This window comes from Gasterosteus aculeatus, chromosome 17 (genome assembly GCF_964276395.1).
Source record: "Gasterosteus aculeatus chromosome 17, fGasAcu3.hap1.1, whole genome shotgun sequence".
NCBI lineage: Eukaryota > Metazoa > Chordata > Actinopteri > Perciformes > Gasterosteidae > Gasterosteus > Gasterosteus aculeatus.
The window spans coordinates 13797168-13816308 of record NC_135705.1 but is presented as its reverse complement, the minus strand read 5'-3'; the positions used below and the strand labels follow the sequence as shown (position 1 = coordinate 13816308).

Here is a 19141-nt window from a genome sequence, read left to right as displayed (position 1 = left end):
CACAGCGCTCATATTGCAATATTCCTTTGATTATCAAAATATAACACTCACATACAGCATCAAGAAAAGTTTTATTGGCCAAAGGAGCTGACACAATGAAGTTTATTAAAAGCAAATACTGAAAAACACAAAAGAAACATGATCAAACAGTAATTAGACTACTTGTGATATCAAATGAATCCTCTATATCATGACTGGGGTCACGCTTTTTACAAGAAACATTCCGCTTTTATTTTGTATTTTTTGCATTATTCAGCGAGAATGTTCACAAGTTTGCAAAGGTTTCTTAAAGCGGCAGGAAAAGGACATGCATCGATCAGATTGTCTTGCATTTTTAAAGTACAACTTTCTGTGACGCTCACTAATAAGAGAAAAGGTGAAGTAAAAAAAAAAAGAATGAAATAGTGGCTGAACTGTAATCGGTGGTTTAACACATCCTATGGGCATTTTTCATTAAATCCAAGTGTAATGCATGAGTTAAAGTCATACAGTGTGCACACACCACATTTACAAACAGAAACGTTAAAAATCTCCAAAACAGAAAGCAATCCAGCTTACTACAGCACAACACAGTAGGAGATCTGCATCGGATTCCTCGTGCTGCTCTTTTTCCCACAAGACGGTGCTTTGAGAGCCAGAGCGATTAGCTTATTAGCATTTTAGCTGTAAACATTCATTGGCTGTGACCGCCCTCTAACCATCACTGCGGCATTAGCATTAGTCATCTTAATGTCTGTCTGGCAGTGAATCGTCCGTTGCGTTGAGTCAAATGGATGATGGTTATCACGGCGTCACCCAAGGCACTCAAACCAGCAGCCATTTTGTTTCATTGTCCACGCAGGCCAGCTGTTTGTATTTCTTCTTGTTTTCATCATTAAAAATGTTTGCCACTTGACTGTCTCCTCAACAGTGTTTTAGAAACACGGAACTGTTGGAGTCAACCTGCAAAAATACATCTCAGTGTCGGGCACGTGTCCAGAGAAAGAGAAAAAAAATGGTTTTGAGAGATTAAAAAATGGGTGGTTATTTGGTCGGGCAGGAACACATTTCTTCTTAGTAGATGTGTAGATTTTTGTTGGTTTTCTGCAGAGAGGAGAAACACAATGATGAGCATTAACGATTAACATTATCTTAGACAAGGCAAGTTTATCTGTATAGCACATTTCAACAAGGAAGTTTCAAGTATTCCTAAACATATGTTCTGCAAAAATAATGCTCCAGTCTTAGATGTGTGTTGAGATAGAAAAGGTGTGTTCAAACCAAATAAGTGACAAATCTCTGCTGCTTTTTAACTTCTCTCATTTTTCCAATAATTTAAAGGTTCTTCTCATCGCCTTCGATGCACGAAAACATATGCCCATAGCAGTCAGATGCACAAACAACAATCACACACACACAATTGTCGCACCTGCGCTCGGCTCACAGTTACCTAAAAATAAGGATGACTATCAGAAACCACAACTTCTGAATGAGACTCTTAAAATGCATATGAGACGCAAAGGACTACATCTGGTCCCTGATCAGTCCGGGGTGAAAGCCAGAGATTTAATATGCATAGCAGAGCATCCAACAGCTGGTCACTCCAAACCCTCTAACACACATGCTCACAGACATGGCAGAGCCAAAAGTTCCGGCAGAGGAAAAAGAAGTGACAAGCTTTTTGATTATAGTATAAACAGAAGGGAGTATTATTTTTTTGTAATTCAAACAGAACAATCCGCCCATTCTAAGACACTAAGACACCCACGCTCATCAAAATCTACATAACTGTCCACTGTATTTTCTTGCGCATTTGTCTGTGTGTGTGTGTGTGTGTGTGTGTGTGTGTGTGTGTGTGTGTGTGTGTGTGTGTGTGTGTGTGTGTGTGTGTGTGTGCATGCCATAATCTCACGGAAAATATAAAGGTTCTACTACAATTGAAGTAAAATATCGTGGGGCCTATTTTTTGTACTAATGGTGTAAACCAAGGTAAAATAAATATATAAAAACTTATTTTCTTTGTTTGTTGGACAAATATACAGTAACATTAACAATTACCTGCAACACATTGATTGATCACAGTTTTAAATAACTGTAAATGTAACTTCATACACTTTGTTATAATGTCAAGTGTTTCCGTTCTTTTATCTACTCCCTACCACCTACCAAGTTTTTCGGCATTCACATCTAGAGTTGATACTGATATAAATGGAATTAATGCATGTATGCACAATTTAATTTAAATTATGCAAAACACACACATACAGATACAAGCATGTATCATGTATCACACTCTCTCTTTTATTTTGCACGGACTCTCCTCTAACCTCATCATCTTTCCAAAACTTAGACATTCAGGCTAGTTTCAGGCCTTGAATTTTTTTTGCACTTTCCCTGCAGTGGCCCCTACAGAGCTGATGATAACAGGCACAGCAGGCAAAGTGGTGGGTCAACTACCGCGCTGCGTTCAAGGACACTCCGTGCACGAGCCTTGTCATTCTATCCGCAGTGCTGAGTGGCGCCCTCGTTGTCTGCTGCTGAGGCGGCTGGTGGTTTAATAATAAGAAAGAGTGGAACACCTGCAGTGTGCGTATGTCTGGCGGCTGCATGTGTGTGTATGTTCATCTGGACATTGTCATATATGTTGTAGTACTTGTGATTCACTGATTCCTGCACATTGAATTACATTTATTAGTGCAAATGCTGTACTTGCTTGTATTCATTTTTATATATATAGAAACTATACATCTAAAAATCCAGTGTTTACTATGACATACAATCTAGCTGATGGAAGAGTGTGTATTTCTTCCAAAACAGCAACACAAATGTTGCATCGTGTCTTGTAATGTATGCTGCCCTATTTCCAAAAATGTTACTGTACATTCAAAACCAGGAGGAGAGATAAAATCCACAAAACAACATCTGCAAGAGTATTCCTGTTTACTAATCTGCAGATGTGTTCACATAAACACACACTGCACAGGTAATTAAATCTCATGACAAACACACATATAAACACGCACCATTACACGTGTACACACATGCCGTATGTCCGACCCTAACCCTGGTACACACACCTTGCTAATACCTCACAACTGTTTCCAATCTAAAGGTTCCTGCCTGTCTGGGCCCCGGCGGGGCCTGATTGCCCGATACAAGATCCTGAGGAGGGAGGGCAGGGCTGCCGGGGAGAGAGGGAGAGAGAGAAGAGAGAGAGAGAGATGTGCCTCCACTTATTTCTCCCCAGTACCCCTTTCTTTCCCTCCTTTCATGCTATACCTGTGCTGGAATCTGGTGTCTGTTAAAATGGTTGAAAGAACCCAGACCCTGTGTCGATCCTACAGATTCTGGGGGAAAACATTTGTTTTAAATACATCAGAGGTCTGTCAAACACTGGAGAGTTTAGATTATGAGGACTACAATGGGCTGTTAGTTCAGTTTAGTCAACAAAGTGAAAGTTATTTCTTTGAAAAATGGATGTTTCTGTTATTTTAATAGGAATGTGTTGCTTAAATGTTTCTTTATTGTGGCCCTGATCTTCAGAGAGGTCTTTTTATATGCTGGATGTTTTTTGAAGTGGATTTGTTAACATTTCTTTTGTTTCTTTTTACAAACATGGTGATACTTCGATTAGTTTTTATTAGTATATATTTAGCTTTTTTTTTTTTTTTTTGTATTATTTCATTGTGACTTTCACATAACAGGAAATATCTGACACTGACACATTTGCACCCCAAATGGTAGAATATCTTGCAAAAACTAGCACAGAACTAACACTTGATTTGATGACTTCACTGTGTGGGCTACGTTACATTTATTAACAACGTTTGCTATCTAAATATCAACCAATAATTAACAGCATTACATTATACAAAATCTGCAAAAAATGATCTTTGATTTGAGTGTTTTCTGAAGTAATCAAGGAAAAGTTTAACAAAACATATAGTTCAAAACATCAAAATTAGAAACATAATTATCATAATTACAATGTAACTGCCATGCCCTTCACTCAAATGTAATTTGAATAATTTTACATATTTTCATAAAACAGACTTCATGGCTATAAATATAGCACAAGAAATATGCTTTATAGATTGATCAAGTAAGCCTTTTCTTAATTTGCTACATGCCTCTCAATTATTTATATGAAATTGTTTGGGGTTTGGGGTTCAATCTTTAAGAACAGAATGGTATTTTTTATTTGTGCCTGTGTATTTTGTTTGTGCAGTGCATTGAAGGCATTTATTTGTTAAACGGAAAGGCTACAAATGATGGACTATTACGACTATTTTAACATAAAAGGGAAAAAAAACAGCCATGTGTGCTGATGACATGGAGAGTGTACACACGTGCATGTTTGTGTTTGAATGATGTGTGTATTTGTGTTTTTGCATGTTTTGTCCATACCTGAAGGGCTGCAGTGGAGCGTCTTGTTGCACTTGACAGACTTTAGGACAAGGGGGAGATCAGTGGAAGTGGAAACAATTCAAGACAACAGGTTTAGTTGCTAAGATCCAACTCTGAATGTTAATAGAGAGGAAGTGAACCATTTTGGTGCTCATGGAGAGAGCAGGAATGTATGCCACGGTTTAAGATGAAAAGGTTAAGATCAGACCAAAGGGAAAGAATTCAGAGGGTCAGAGGTCATGAAATGGGTGCAAACACAGACACGGGCGGTGGGGTGGAGATGTGGACACAAGAGGGTTTATGACAGAAGTTCCATGGGATCCTAGTGGCTGGTGGACATTGCCCAGGCGCCCTCCATCCTCCAGACAGAAAAGGCGTAGCTCAGTCTTTCGTGGGCCAGGTAGTTGCAGCTGGCCAGCTTGGCGTCCATCTCGTCACTCTGCAGCACCTGGTAGAGGAAGTCAATGTAGCGCGACGCCAGCTTCAGGATCTGGATCTTGCTCAGCTTGTCCGAAGGTAGCGTGGGGATAATTTTGCGTAGAGAGGCGAAGGCGTCATTCAGGGACTGAGTGCGTTGGCGCTCCCGCACGTTGGCGATGACACGCTGAGAGTGGAGGTCCTCAAAGGGCTGGTCCAGCCGGGGGCCCAGCGATGTGGGGGCCAATGACACAACAGTCATAGGGCTTTTCTTTACCTTCTTCGGACCAGTTGGCAGAAGGCTGGTTGGGCTGCCGGTACTGCTCTCCTCTGCCTGAACCAGGCTGTCCTTCTTGGGGTAAGGGGAACGCTTCCGATTACCTGCTTGGGAGGTCTTCTTCGATCCTCTTTCCAGTTCCTCTTCACTGGCCCCCAGACCTCCTTCGGGCGAGTTGGTGCAGGATACCTCTTCTCTCATTGTACTGTCCACCAACAACCTTTCAGCCTCCACTGAAAAGACAAGAAGCTGTGATGGTCTTTTTCAAGCAGCAACCAACCCGAACTTGACAAAGTTGTGTAACAAAAGTCTTCTGTCTCGTCAAAGAAAGTTACGGCTTCAGAAACTCCATTGGCTCGAACGTCGCTCTAGCTGTCCCGTTCCTTGGTTACCTTGTTAAGTTTCTAACTCTTACATTCCCTTCTCAACCTGGCAAACAGAAAAACAACAAACCATCTGACAGGCAGGTCCACCGCCGCCTCTTTTATACCCAAATGCTAACTCAAGGCCTGCGGGCAGTTCTCTTTGGCTAAGCGGGCTTTCAGAGGGCGTGTTTCGGGCCTGAGCCAGGCAGAGAAGCAGGAAGTGTGCGTTTACTGGGCGGGCAATAGAGGAAGGGGGTAAGTGGACCTCTGAGCCAATAAGAAGTGCTGTGTCTAAGGTTGCAAGGATGTCTGAGGCTTTATGGGTTCCAGATTTGGAGCTGGAGCGTCAGTCGGCATGCAGCCTTGTGTCTGCATTCTCGTTTATCAACTCACTATTGGTACAGGAATTAATCACCAGTGTAAACTTTGATATTGAACATTATATGTTTTTTTTAAATAAGCCATCAATCATGTGAACTGATGAAGTGCAATGAGACCTTCAATTTCTCCTTCACATAAGAGCAACTAACATTTCTATGGATTATACTGATAACCAGACACTATAAAAACTATACAAATATTGTTAAACCTCAGGATACAATATGGCCAAAGTCAATGAAAAAGATTAAAAGATGGATTCATGTTTCGAATTGGCACAAACCCTGCGTTTTGACGATGGCAGGACGTGAAGATTTCTTATTAAATCTGTTTGGCTGCAGCAGTTTAAAGTCTATCTGGGATTAAATGAGAGCATGTGCAAGCATGTGTTCTTCACACCTTGATGTACACTGAACTCCTACACACTTCGAAAGACATCCGTTAACTAACACCTAACCAGCGTTTGGTTCAGAATGGTGACGTCAGCTGTTCCTAGTCATCTAGGTTGGACTGGAAAGGGAGCACAGACAGGACCCTAAATAACCCCTGACCTCAGTGGCCCAGTGACCTCAGTCTGCAGAGGTGAGAGAGCATGTAATTGTGCCATCCATGGCCTCGGGGCAGCGTCGACACATGTTCCAACTCCACAGCGTGAACCCATCTGCGTCTGCAGCCACTTAAAGACATTTCTACACCATGGCAGTCATGACACAGCAGACAGGTTTCCCTGAAAATATGACGTGACATAGCTCAAGCTAATATTTTGTTCAATCTGTCTAGAACAACCTGTAATTTGAACAGATGACTAAATCTTGCACTTCTCGAAAAAATGTTTTCCCGACATCGTGTCAGTTTATACCTAAGATGCATCATGACTTGAGTGACTCATGTGTGGATCGCTATGGAGACCTTGTGGGGAGTTTTCCACTGCTCCAAGGTGCTGAAACTTGGTACTTTTTGATGACACTTAATGGTATCTTTTATATTTCAACACCTTGTAACCTCGGAAAAGTTCAGTCACTGTCCAGGTATGTTATATGAAGACGTGGAGACAAGATATTCAGAAACCTGTATTATTTATTCACAAAAGTATCCTAAGTTGTAAAACAAAACCTCATTTCATCCTTGACACGCTGCTTGACAGTTTCTAGCCAACAATTTGGGTGTGATTGCCACGTCGTTTGATGGGCCGCGTGCGCAGAGAGCAGTTCAGAAGATTCTTGATGAGCCTCGTGATTGCACTGGTTTACATTTCATTCAAAGAGGGACATGAACGGAAAGTAGCTCCATCCCAGTTGGGTTTTATCAACTTGGAGAAAAAAACCCTCATCTGGCCATCAAAGAGAGGCCATGGACAGAGACAGTGAATTATATGAGGTAGTATTTACATAACAGGCACAGTCAACTCCAGGATTAACCAGCATTAGGTATTGGGGCTTTTTGGGAGCCCTGGTGGAGACAGTGGAGGGACAGCAAATTCATTGTTGCTGAGGCTAATCTCAGGATCTGCTGCTTACCTTCAGCGAATGCATGGCTCTGAGCCACCATTATGGAAAAAATGAGCTAACAAAGCGAGTAGGCCTACAGGAATGTCGTGGCGCATAGAAGAACAGAAGAGGAGAGAAGAGAGCGAGAGAATGGGAGAAGAATAAGAAAAAGGGGAGAAGAAAAGGAGAAGAAAGGAGGAGAAGGGGAAAAAAGTGAGGCTGTCCAAACAGAACCAGATGCAGGAGTGTGGAGGCTCGTTTGATCTCTGTCCTCGTAGGCTGATTGATGTTGCACATTTCATTTCCTTGTCAGAGTCTTGACATAATGTTTCACTAAACACTCTGGCCCTGCTCTCTTCTTCGTTTTATTTCCACGGTGATTGTAATGAACCCTTTCTGGAGCTGAAAATAGATCATACACATATTGATATATATCAGTGCATATTGGCTTACAAACACACACACACACACATGGCTGCTTGGATTTCAAAGAAGGCCGATGTATTGTCTGTTTCTGTCTCTACAACATAAGGATCCTTGCTGAAATACTGCACTGAGGAGCGGCTACATTGAAACTTTTGATGTTCTCTACGGAAAAAAGAAAAAGGGGAAAACAGTTTCTTTAAGTTTGTAATGCAGTCAATTCAATTACCGTCATACACTAAAAAGGAGGAAGCCGTGTGGTGACGTGCTCAGCTGGTAGGGGATGGCAGTGTGACCAATCATAAACAACGTGTTTTGAAATCCACGCTGCCTTGACAAAAGGTACTAATCATTAAATTCCTCCTCACCTTCACCCTGGGAGTTTCTTTACCCTCCTGGCTGCTGTTATTGATATTTGCACACTGCACACCACAGACTACACCCTCCTCCATCCCATACCCACTCGTCCACAGCTCCATCCCTCCCGAGGAGCCTATAGTGGCACAAAGGCAGACATCTGGGACCCATTTTCCCCCCTGGAGAAGCCCTTCCTGTGGGGTATCCACTTAGAGGGGTTCTGGAGAAGCGGGGCGGTGGGGGAGTGGGGTTTTGGGGGGATGAAGGTGCATGGTATGTGGGGGATGGTGGTGATGGGACTGGGTGGAGTGAGTGCGGATGGGGAGCGAGTGGGGGGTGCCCAGGGAGACGAGAGGTGTGGATGATAAGCAAATCTAATGCAAACTGTGTAAGGTGTAGATTTTGAATAAAAAAAGTTAAACCCTCAAAGTTTAACCATTAATGGCACATAAAATATTCACCCAAAAAGGTCGATACAGAGATTGGTGTCACTCTCAGGTGACAGTCAGCTTGTTTAGTTTAGATTAGCATAAGGATTGTAAACAAGGGGAAACTGCGAGGTACAAATAAGCGACGTCAAAAGGTAAATAATTACCACATTTATAGTCTTTGTTTGTTTAATTAATTTGTTTAAGAATTAACTAAGCTCAGCTAACCTGCCACTGGCTGTACCTTCATGTTTACCAATGTGAGCGTGAAGTCAATCTTCTCATCTAACTCGCCAAAAGTGCCTTTCATGTCAAACTCATACTACTTTGAAATTATATAAAGCACATTTGAGCAAAATATACCCACAAAGGCAGATAGTTTTACAGCGATTTTAATTTATTCAATATTCATATAACTAAATAACACATCCTTAAAGGCTAACAAACTGTTTTCTAAATAATATGAATGAAAGGAAACTTTCTGACAAGCAGTTTTGGTTGCTGTTCTTGTCTTCACTGGACTCATATTGTCAACAATAATATACATCTGTGCACCATTCTCACTAATTAAATCAATATTGCTCCAGTTGACAGGTCTGTCAATCAAACCTGATCAAATCACACCCACGAAATCTGAATGAAGATGATCTGTTGATTATATATATATATATATATATATATATATATATATATATATATATATAAATATATTCTCTCTTCATACATACTACTGTTTGGGTTGTTTCACATTCTGTTTCATTCTAATTATTAAATGACATGGATACATTTCCAAGTTTTATTTATAGAATCTACAGTTCCAACAACCGGCAACCTTCATTCGCTGTTCATGTGACATCATTGAAATCTCGCTTTTCATCACGTTTTTCAAATCTTACAGTGAAATCATGCATTAAAAATGCTTTCCTCCCGCACTGCGTGCAAGCCTGTGTTGTTCTTTTTTAGCTGTGACTTATCTTCTCGTATTAGGCCATAATTTATCATAATATTTAGTGCTCAAGCTTCCTTCAAATGTCCCTGCTTTCATGTGTAATTTAGCCAATATCCTGCTCTGGCTCTGATTACAGTCTTTAAGTGTTCGGCTTCGTCCATGGCACATTACAAACAGTCCCAGTGGAGTCCACAGCTGAGCTGGGGATACAGCATGCTGGGCTGGTGTACGCTGAGTGGAGGGTTAGTCTGCAGGAAACCTCGTGTTGGCTAATTCTGAAACATCCACAGAAGAAGAAGTGCATGATGATTATTAGCAGAAATTCACTGTGTTTTATGAGGGGCCGTTTAGGACTTATCTACTGAGACACTCTTACTTGTGTGTTTCAGTAGTGAGCGAGAGAGCATTTCAATGAATGTAAGAGTGTTTCATTAGTATGTGTAAGAGTGTCTGAGTAGTTAAGCCCTAAACACCCCCTCATAGTGTTTCATTGAGACGGTTTTCAGTACCACTCTCTCATAAGTTCACACAAATGTCTTTAATGTTTAGCACACATCAAATGTGTAAGCCTTAATTAAAAACAACAATATTTTATTTAGTGATAATGCAGTTTGAAATGCAGGTAATTATTACTAAAAGCCCTTTCATTTACAACCCTAAAACATTTATAAAAGGCGTTGGTAATTAGTTAAACATATAAAGCCTTGACAAGGGGGTTGCTTAAAAAGTGTCTTCATGAGGTTTGTATGTTTCACAAAGAAACATACATTAAACAGGCAAGGGGTATGAAACCTGTTCTGATATTTGAGGCTAGGTGTCTATCTGCATGTGTATGTTATAATTATGTTGCTTAAATGTTACATCACATCATGTCTGAATGTGCAAACTGCAGGTCATATGGTCTCCCTGAGCATGTAAATTGCGCCGAAGGGAAAACCACCGTCAGGTACAAGTTTCCGATGGTCTCTTATTTTGATACATACATTATATTCAGTCTGAATATCCTGATATTCAGAGGGCACTGAAACACCTTTTGGACTTGCTACAAACACGTATTGTTCTAAACCAGAAAAATCACACAACAATTCAATCTGAAGATAGTTTCTTTAGATAAGGAACTAGCGGGTAGTCAAGTGCTGCTGTCTCCAATCTCACACTTCAAATACTGGTAACTGGAAGCAGTACCAAGCTGGGATCTCCGGGATTAGGTACTATCACGCATCCAGTCCTGTCAAATTCACACTGAAGCACTGTGTGCAAGGTAGAGAGGAATGCTGTGTTTCTACACCAGAGCTATTCCATTAGGAACATCAACAGGGCCGGCTTCAAAGGGGTGCGCCTTCACATTGAATCAATCCCCAATTCCATTAGATTAGAAGAATTCACCAGAGTTACATTGCGCTAACATTTCTTTATGGTTTCCCAAATCCCTGGTTCTGGTTCTGGTTCCCCCTATGAAGCCACTTCAAACAGCCTCTGCCATGGCATATCCCTTTGTGCTCTAGAACAGCAAATATGTGTCTCTCTAAAATGTTTCAGATGCGAGTTTTCAGTGGTCCCAGAGGCACCGAGAGCTTCGCACACAGAAAACATGAGGAGGAGGAGGAGGAAGGAGAGGAGGAAAGAAACAGCTCTGCGTAAAAGTAGGGATGTGCTGTTAGCGGGCAGGTCTGCAGAGAGACTTTGAATGACCAATGAGTGGCGATGGAGATGATATTGAGACAAATAAAAGGAAAAAGCAGACATAGTGTGGGACAAATCCTGTTGCAGTAAATCAGTGTGGTAATAGTGGAAGACAGGAGAGGAGGGGGGCTGCAAAGGTCTAGAAACATATGTTTCAGTTTGTAAATAAAACAGTAAATTGCTATGGATATTGCTTTAATATCTGTGGGCTTTGTACCTCGCTTCACGGAAGTTCCTCGGAAATCATTCTGGGGCTGCCTTCTTAAAAAGCCAAGGCGGCTTCTTAATGTCAAAGAGCCCATCTGGTTCTCGACCAATTCAAGATGTTTGCTTTGCATTTTGCATTTTTTCTCTTGACGCATCATTTTTTAGATCAAATGCTGCATTTTGTCATTAATCCCATTGTTCATAATTTACAGTGGAGCGATTATCCTGCACGCATCACAGACATTGGTCAAGGCTGTGAATCCCTGTTTGCCCTTTATTACCGGAGTCCTTTTACTGAGGGACCATTTTGAGGCCCTTTACCCTACTTGATTTACTGTATCCTTTTGTACTCTTACAGTAAGCTCCGAGGGAAATAGTAAATATTTCACTCCACTACGTTTATGGAACAAATAAAGTAACTAGTTATTGTGAAGATAAACATTTCACAGACAGATTATAAGATCACACCATAAAGTATGATCAAATGTTGGTCATTAATCTATTCAATACTAACATTAAAAGCACCTTATGCATCAGTATATTCAGTATATAGAAGTACTTTTCTTTTTGATGCTTTGCTAATAAAGTGTAAGGGTACATCACTGCCTTTGATAAATAAAATATGATAAGACTCCATTGCAAGTAAGTCCTGTATTGAAATCACTTGAGCAAAAGTCACAAAAGTAAAAGCACTAATTCAGAAGTGCTGTAATAGCATGTCTGCATAGTTTGTTCATTAAGCATTACATAAAGAATACGGTATTGTTGCAGTTTTTTAAGACAGAGCTAATTTTAACCAGTTCACACACTCTTAGTAGTAGTAGTAGTTTAATCTATAACAATGCATCATATCGTAAAAAAGGAACCAGATTTTACAAAACACACAAATTCTCATCTTCTTAATGTACAGACGAGTCTGTAAATTTTTCAAAAATTATAGTTGAGAATAATGACCTAATTTGAGATGCAATGGTGGGGGTATAAAGTAGAATAATTGTGTGAAAATTGTTGACCGAGTCACTACTCATTTTGACGTATCAGCGAGTAAACACAGATTATAGATGGGAGGAATCAGTGCATTTGTGTTATTTTCATCATGACATCATCTGCTTTAAAGGTGTGCGTGTGTACAATACAAAGGAATAATTTTGCCCTTTATGTTGTTTGTTATAGATTGTGATTAAGCTGCCGTTGCTCTTTACTATCTAATTATCCAGGATGTTAAGGATGTTGAATGTCTAAACTTTAGATTCCAGTCTCACCGCACTCTACCAGACTGCCAGTCAACACTTGAGACAACTTCCTCCCTTGATTTCGGTAGAAAGGAGTCCCATAATTGAATAAAACCCTCTCTTAACATACCACACACACATGCACACACACACGTTTTACAGGCTGGTATATAAACTTAATAGGACGCTTTTGGTTCCAAAAGCCCCCAGCTTGCTCAGGGCTCAGTAAGCCAGATTGTTTTTCAGTTTCTTAATATCGAACTCTATAACGGCGAGATAAAAAATGTTGCCATGGTGATTTATCCACAACATCGCAATTACCGTGATGCAATGAGACTCTGGGAGCTTACAAACAAACCAGTCTAATGCAATTAAGATAATTACCACCAAACATGTACTTAAAACACTGAGGAAGGATGCAGGAAAGCAACAACGAGAGAAAAATAATGATAGTGGCTTCTTAAGGATCAAAGTTACTGATACTTCTGGTAAATAAAGAAACGCTATTCAGATTCACTTTCCGTTACACTCTGGAGCAGCTGCAGCACTCGAGAGACCCATTTCTTCACGAGATATTGTCCTGTAAATGAGGTTTAAATGCACAAAATGCACATATTTTTCACATCAAGTTCAAAGTCCTCCTATCAGGCAGCTGCCTTAAAAAATGTCATACACTAAAACTTCTCTGCACCCAACCCCCCAAACCTTCCCTTTGAGGAGCAGAATAAAAATGTGAATGGATGGAATAATTGCCTGACTTCAAAGCACAGCTTATTGACCTGCATTCACAGTTGAGATTTCAATGCTGTGGGGTGTTTTTTCCTTTAGCATTGTGGCTTGGGTGGGCTGGGAAAGTGGTTTCTTCCTCTCGTGGTGCAAATCCCACTCTTATGGCCAACACTGACCCTACTGACCTGTGGTTGGTAGGAAGAAGGATGTGCAGCACCTTCACTCTGCCACTGTGTCACTTTCCCATGCTACATGAAATAACAATAAAGGAAATTCGTTAGAAACGTAATGTTTTCGGGGAACAGAAACTGTTCCAAAAAACAACAACAAAAAAAGAAAAACAGTTGTTATCCACAACAATGCACAAGGGATGGACTACAAGAACATTTTACTAACATGACTCAGAAACACAAACACAACGCCTTGTGTTCATTCATTCTACATTTCTAACATGTACAAAGATATAAGAAAATACAGCAAAATAATCTCATACAAGAGAAATATAAGTGTCATTAATAGTTCGGATGACGACTAAATAATGTAAAGCGACATACACGCACACCGGTGGTGTCACTGCTGTCACGAATTAAAGCCATCAATGAGCCTCCTGTTCATACTTACACCGATCAACAATAATACAAAAATGATTCTTTACGTTAAAAATGCCCCGTTCATGGTTCACAGACACATCAAACCAGAACATGTGGTGTGTGTTACATGAACGCATTCGTGGCCATGCGGCAGAATTTTGGTTGGCCTGCCCTCTGCGAGACCCCGACACACTCCGAGGTCCTTGGATATACTGTATATCACATATTCACCATACGCAGTGAGGCTCTTCGATATGCCGATTCCATCCATTTAACAGCTATTTGTGCCACATTGTATCATTCATTGAACAATAATTGTTTTTTAAATGATACAAAGACGTCGGGACGTCAAATACACATCCTGTACTGTGGCAGGCTGTTAACTGTTGGAATGACAGTGTCCTCTAGGGGCTATGCTATGAAACTGCTATTGACAATTACCAATGACCACCATTAATTCCGTTCACTGAATCACGAAAAACATGAGCATATTTTGGATCCATTTTGTTGTGAAGAAATTGTACGAATACATGACTCAGCAGGCGGCTAAGGGAAGGAAAATGTATCAAACATCTTTAAAAATAGGGCTGTATTTGTTGGCAATAAAAAAAAATAGCACAAAAAATTCTAAAAAAAAAAGTTTGAAGAGGTTTGGGCCAAGACGGCAAGGGAGTAACCACAAACAGGGTTCCATCAGCAACGCAAAGTATTCCAAACCTTCCCCTGATTCCTCTTGAAATGTCTTTCATTGCCTTTGGACTCAAAGTCAACCCAAAGTCTGTGTTGTCACGTCGGGATGTTAGGGTGCCCTTAGAAGTCACTGAGAATGCTAATGTCGGCAAATTCTTTGCGGTAGCGGTGAGCGGACAGGGAGAGCAGGAAGGACCACTTTAAGCTCATGAAGCTCCACACGCAGGACAGATAGAGACTCCGAGGGTCACTCAGGGCTGTGGGAGGGGGAGAAAATTTACATTCATCTGTTGCTGTAACAACTATCACTCTTCTGTATCACTCTTCTGACTCTTCTATCACTCTTCTGCCACAAGATATTTAGAAACAGTCTCAAATGGAAACACAAAGAAGATATGAGCAGGAATGAAATCCCACTGATTATAAACACGGTAGAATAAAGAAATAATTTCATAAGGAGAATGTGGTTTAGTATTGACAGATGCAGGCACTGAAAATGCATACACAGGGAATAAGTCAAAGACAAAAACACAGTTTCATACCGCATGTTAAAATTGAATGTAAATAGAAGGCGAACACCGGATTTTGGAATAATACACATTATATAATTCTTTCTGACCAAGCATATTTTTCACATTGGGATCAAAAGATAAGAGCCAAATCTGTCTCTAACCTCCCCTTTGTTAGCAGCTCATTAAAGTGGCCCAAACTGTCAAAACACTGAACAAAGAAAGTATGAAAATACACTGCACGCCACATTTAGTTTAAGAGTCTGACATTTTCTCAACTGGAGTAAATAGCTCAGACAATTTTCCATATGCATTCTTGGAGATATAGGAAATCTGTACGTAAAGTAAAGCTAAAAAATTTAGGTGGAGCGGAGACACCAACCTCGACTGGGGGTCATCAATCAATCTTTTCATTTCTTTGTTTATTGTCGTTATTTATATTATCTTCTCTGATATGTCTGTAGTGAGACACTTAATTACTTTACAGTTGCATTGTGTTTGTCTGGGCTGTTGCAAATATGTATTCAGTGGGATGACAAACAGCATTGGGTATGATTACCATACTGCAGATCATACACACATTTAGAGAAGAACAGCGCAAACACCAAATTATGACGACCCCAAGGCAACGTACACAAACTCACACTCCTTTTTGTCGATGGCAATAGACAGGAAACTGAAGAAGGCCACGACTGCTAACAGAGAGAAGAGGACCCCGATGAAGAAGAAGAACTTGAGGCCTTTTAGCCAGGTCCTCCAGTGGTCCTGCTGGTACATGACGTGAGTGATCAGGGTCCAAAGTGCCAGTACACCTGAGGGAAAACCACAGGGGACAGGTGAGATTGAATTGAAACTTATTTTATAACAAACGCTGAAGACAAATAATAGTTAGGTGTGTATGTCATAAAAACAAATGATCATTTAAAAGACAGCATTCACAGCAGATGTTAACTGCTCATTTGAAACAGACGTCAACCTGAGTTTGAAAGGTCAAGAACGGGTGGTGGTGGATCAGGAGTGAGAGAGCATGTTTCAGAACATCATGACTAAGCATGTCGCAAGTTGCTGAGTTGATAAATCAAACTTCTTTCTTTACGTTCCCCTTTTGTTTTCCGAGCAACAATGTTGTGAATCTCTGCTATGTGTAATGTTCCCAAACTTTTCGCCAACCCTGCCTGAGTCGGACATCGTAACTGTGGCAATCTGACAGCAGCATCACCGTCTGTGCTTCTGACATTTTTGAAAAGCTGGAGAATGAACACATTTTTTATAAAAGTTAAACGATGGACGTGTCAATGCAAAATATTGTTATGTTGGCTTATCATTAAAGCAGGTAAGGAGAAGGTTGCAGCTAGTTCCCGTTTGGAAATTGAAAATGCATATTGAGTCAGTGTAGTCAGTGTAATGTTTCATTTTTTTAGGGAATGGGGTTAAATTCATATCTCACTAATCTTTTTTGTCGGAAAGTATGAGGATAATGCTACACTTGTTCTTTAATCAAATAAGATTCCCGACAAGTTGGTTTTATCTACAGCAACATGTATTACATCACATATATTCCTGTGAACAGATAAGTTCAGAGGTTATAGGTATGGACTTATGAACCTAAAAATCAGTTCAAAGGTCGCCTACATGGGCACAGAATTAAAAAACAACCCATTACAAATATTATTGTGCATGAAACTATTATTCTAACTTGGACCAATTCTATAATTGCAAACTTCCGCCCAATTTCACACGTACAATTGACTAGACTCAAGAGTATCTTATTATTGTCAAACAATTTAATTAATGCCAAATATTTGCCTCCAACTTCATGCCATTATATTGCTTCTATTTATCAAAACACAGTCCAAAAATTGACTTGCAGAGACTTGAAAAAAAGACGTTTCAAAGACAACAGAACATGTTTTGAAAATTATGTAAATTCGTTTGTGTTATTATAACACTGTTGTATAATAATGTTAAATTAGTATGTACTGATTATATATATACTGATTTTAATATATATATACACACACACACACACACACACACAATACTTTGACTTGTTGTGTGACATCTCTGCCCATCAAAAAACCCTTTTCACTGCGGGCGAGCTACAGGCTCATTTTACAATCATTAACCCGACTTCAGGCCAACATGGTATTTAAAACAACGGCTGCAATACAAACATGCACATTGAAATGAGCCAAAGCCCTGTAACAGACAAACACACAGTTTTACCTGACAGTCCTCCCATGGCAGCAGTCCACGGCTGTTTGAACACGATGTTCCACACCAGGAAAGCAGAAAAGCCCACGAGCACACCGAACGAGGCATAGCCGATGCTAACGTAGGTTTTATTGACAGACATGTTCACAACAAGAACAAAAACAGCGGAGGGGAGAAAGCACCCTGACACACAAGCTCAGCTAGAAGAGACACGAGTGTGCGTATTCGTGCGTGACTGACAGAGAGCAGCGAGTCGTTGTAAAACAACTGCATCCGGTCAGCAGCTGTCAGAGAACTGCTGACTAACGATTGTTGTCGCGCACGCGCGAACGAGGGCGACTGTGAAACATGACAAAGCGTTTCTAACGCGAATAGCTGCGTTTTTTCTACCCAGCTGCAAAAAAATACTTGGGTTAGACCTACATCATCTGATAATAACCAAAGAGTGGGCTCCGTCCGGCATACTTCACAGAGAGGACACAGCGCCCTCTGCAGGAGCAGAGGGGCACGTGAAACATAAAACAGCTCCCATCGATGTCTTCGAAATTAGGGATTATTCTTTCGTGTTTCTATTAATATTTTGTCTTTGCCTCTGACTTTGTTGAACTTATATACGTAGAAATACGATATGCAGTGGTTTAAATTCCAGAAAATTGGTAAGTATATGTCATATTTCAGCAAAAATCGAATTCACTTGTTCAAAGTTTCTCTGGTAACATTTATATTGTTGTCATATATCATGAAAAAAATCCTCAGTTCTTTAATTAACTATAAATATACAATGTATTCATTTTTAATGCTAATTACTTATCCCAATGTGCGACCAATAATGGAATTTAGCAATTTAATGTTTAAAATTCTTGAAATACTGAAATCTTTCATCTTTGAACGAAGTATTGATTGAACAAGTTAAAAGGAGTTGAGATGTCAAGTTAAAATAATACATTTAAATATTTACTTTCTGTTGAAAATTAAAAGTTTGTTGTGTTGTATTGTAAGCAATGGTATCAGTACACTGTTATGAACAGTGGAGGTGGTGGGGCTTAGAAGAGCTGAATATATATATATATATATATATATATATATATAATATATTCTCTCTTCATACATACTACTGTTTGGGTTGTTTCACATTCTGTTTCATTCTAATTATTAAATGACATGGATACATTTCCAAGTTTTATTTATAGAATCTACAGTTCCAACAACCGGCAACCTTCATTCGCTGTTCATGTGACATCATTGAAATCTCGCTTTTCATCACGTTTTTCAAATCTTACAGTGAAATCATGCATTAAAAATGCAATTCTTTTTTGTTGCTCTTGACCTGAAAGGATTTGATGTGTAAGGAAAGTGAATAGTTAAAAAAAATGTGTATTGTGTAAACATTTCTGGTGAGCTTCTGGGGATGGTGGTTCTATCTGATGGTGGTTGTCCCTGCAAATTTGTAATTTGAATTTGAATTAAAGAGTTAAACGTCCCTTTACAGTTTAACAAGATATAAATATGATAAACAAACTATGAAATTAGAATTTACAGTGCCTTTACTGAGCTTATGAGAAGTTATAATTATCAGGAATCAGGAAACATTTATTGCCATATGTCAGACATACAAGGAATTTGACTTGGCGGTTGGTGCATAACAGCAGACAGTACGACAATGGACAACAAGACAACATAGTGCAAGAGGGATAAAATAAAAAATAATGCTATGGGTTAGTAATATAAGGCTATGGGTTAGTTTAAAAATAAAGGAAGTTAAAAAGTTAAACATTTTAATTTAAAAATAAAGTGCACCAGCGAACAGAAAGTGACAAGTG

The 19141-nt window shown here is 39.8% G+C and overlaps 2 protein-coding genes across 2 annotated transcripts; both read right to left on the bottom strand.

The window, feature by feature from the left end:
- Window positions 1-52: 52 nt before the first annotated feature.
- LOC120834785 (twist-related protein 2) lies at window positions 53-5643 on the bottom strand. The gene is made up of 2 exons (XM_040203059.2): window positions 4387-5643; window positions 53-1083 (listed from the first exon to the last, which is right to left on the bottom strand). The coding sequence occupies exon 1, from the start codon at window positions 5279-5281 to the stop codon at window positions 4709-4711; it is 573 nt and encodes a 190-aa protein (XP_040058993.1). The 5' UTR covers window positions 5282-5643; the 3' UTR covers window positions 53-1083; window positions 4387-4708.
- Window positions 5644-13689: 8046 nt separating this feature from the next.
- Window positions 13690-17808, bottom strand: LOC120834786 (heme transporter hrg1-A). The gene is made up of 3 exons (XM_040203060.2): window positions 17334-17808; window positions 15752-15919; window positions 13690-14855 (listed from the first exon to the last, which is right to left on the bottom strand). The coding sequence occupies exons 1-3, from the start codon at window positions 17461-17463 to the stop codon at window positions 14719-14721; spliced, it is 435 nt and encodes a 144-aa protein (XP_040058994.1). The 5' UTR covers window positions 17464-17808; the 3' UTR covers window positions 13690-14718.
- Between the last annotated feature and the right edge of the window lie 1333 nt (window positions 17809-19141).

Coding starts and splice junctions, on each gene's coding strand:
- LOC120834785 (XM_040203059.2), bottom strand. CDS start 5,281: ATGAGAGAAGAGGTATCCTGCACCAACTCGCCCGAAGGAGGTCTGGGG.
- LOC120834786 (XM_040203060.2), bottom strand. CDS start 17,463: ATGTCTGTCAATAAAACCTACGTTAGCATCGGCTATGCCTCGTTCGGT. Junction 15,920..17,333: donor TGCCATGGGAGGACTGTCAG/GTAAAACTGTGT, acceptor GTTTTCCCTCAG/GTGTACTGGCACTTTGGACC. Junction 14,856..15,751: donor TGCCATCGACAAAAAGGAGT/GTGAGTTTGTGT, acceptor CCCCTCCCACAG/CCCTGAGTGACCCTCGGAGT.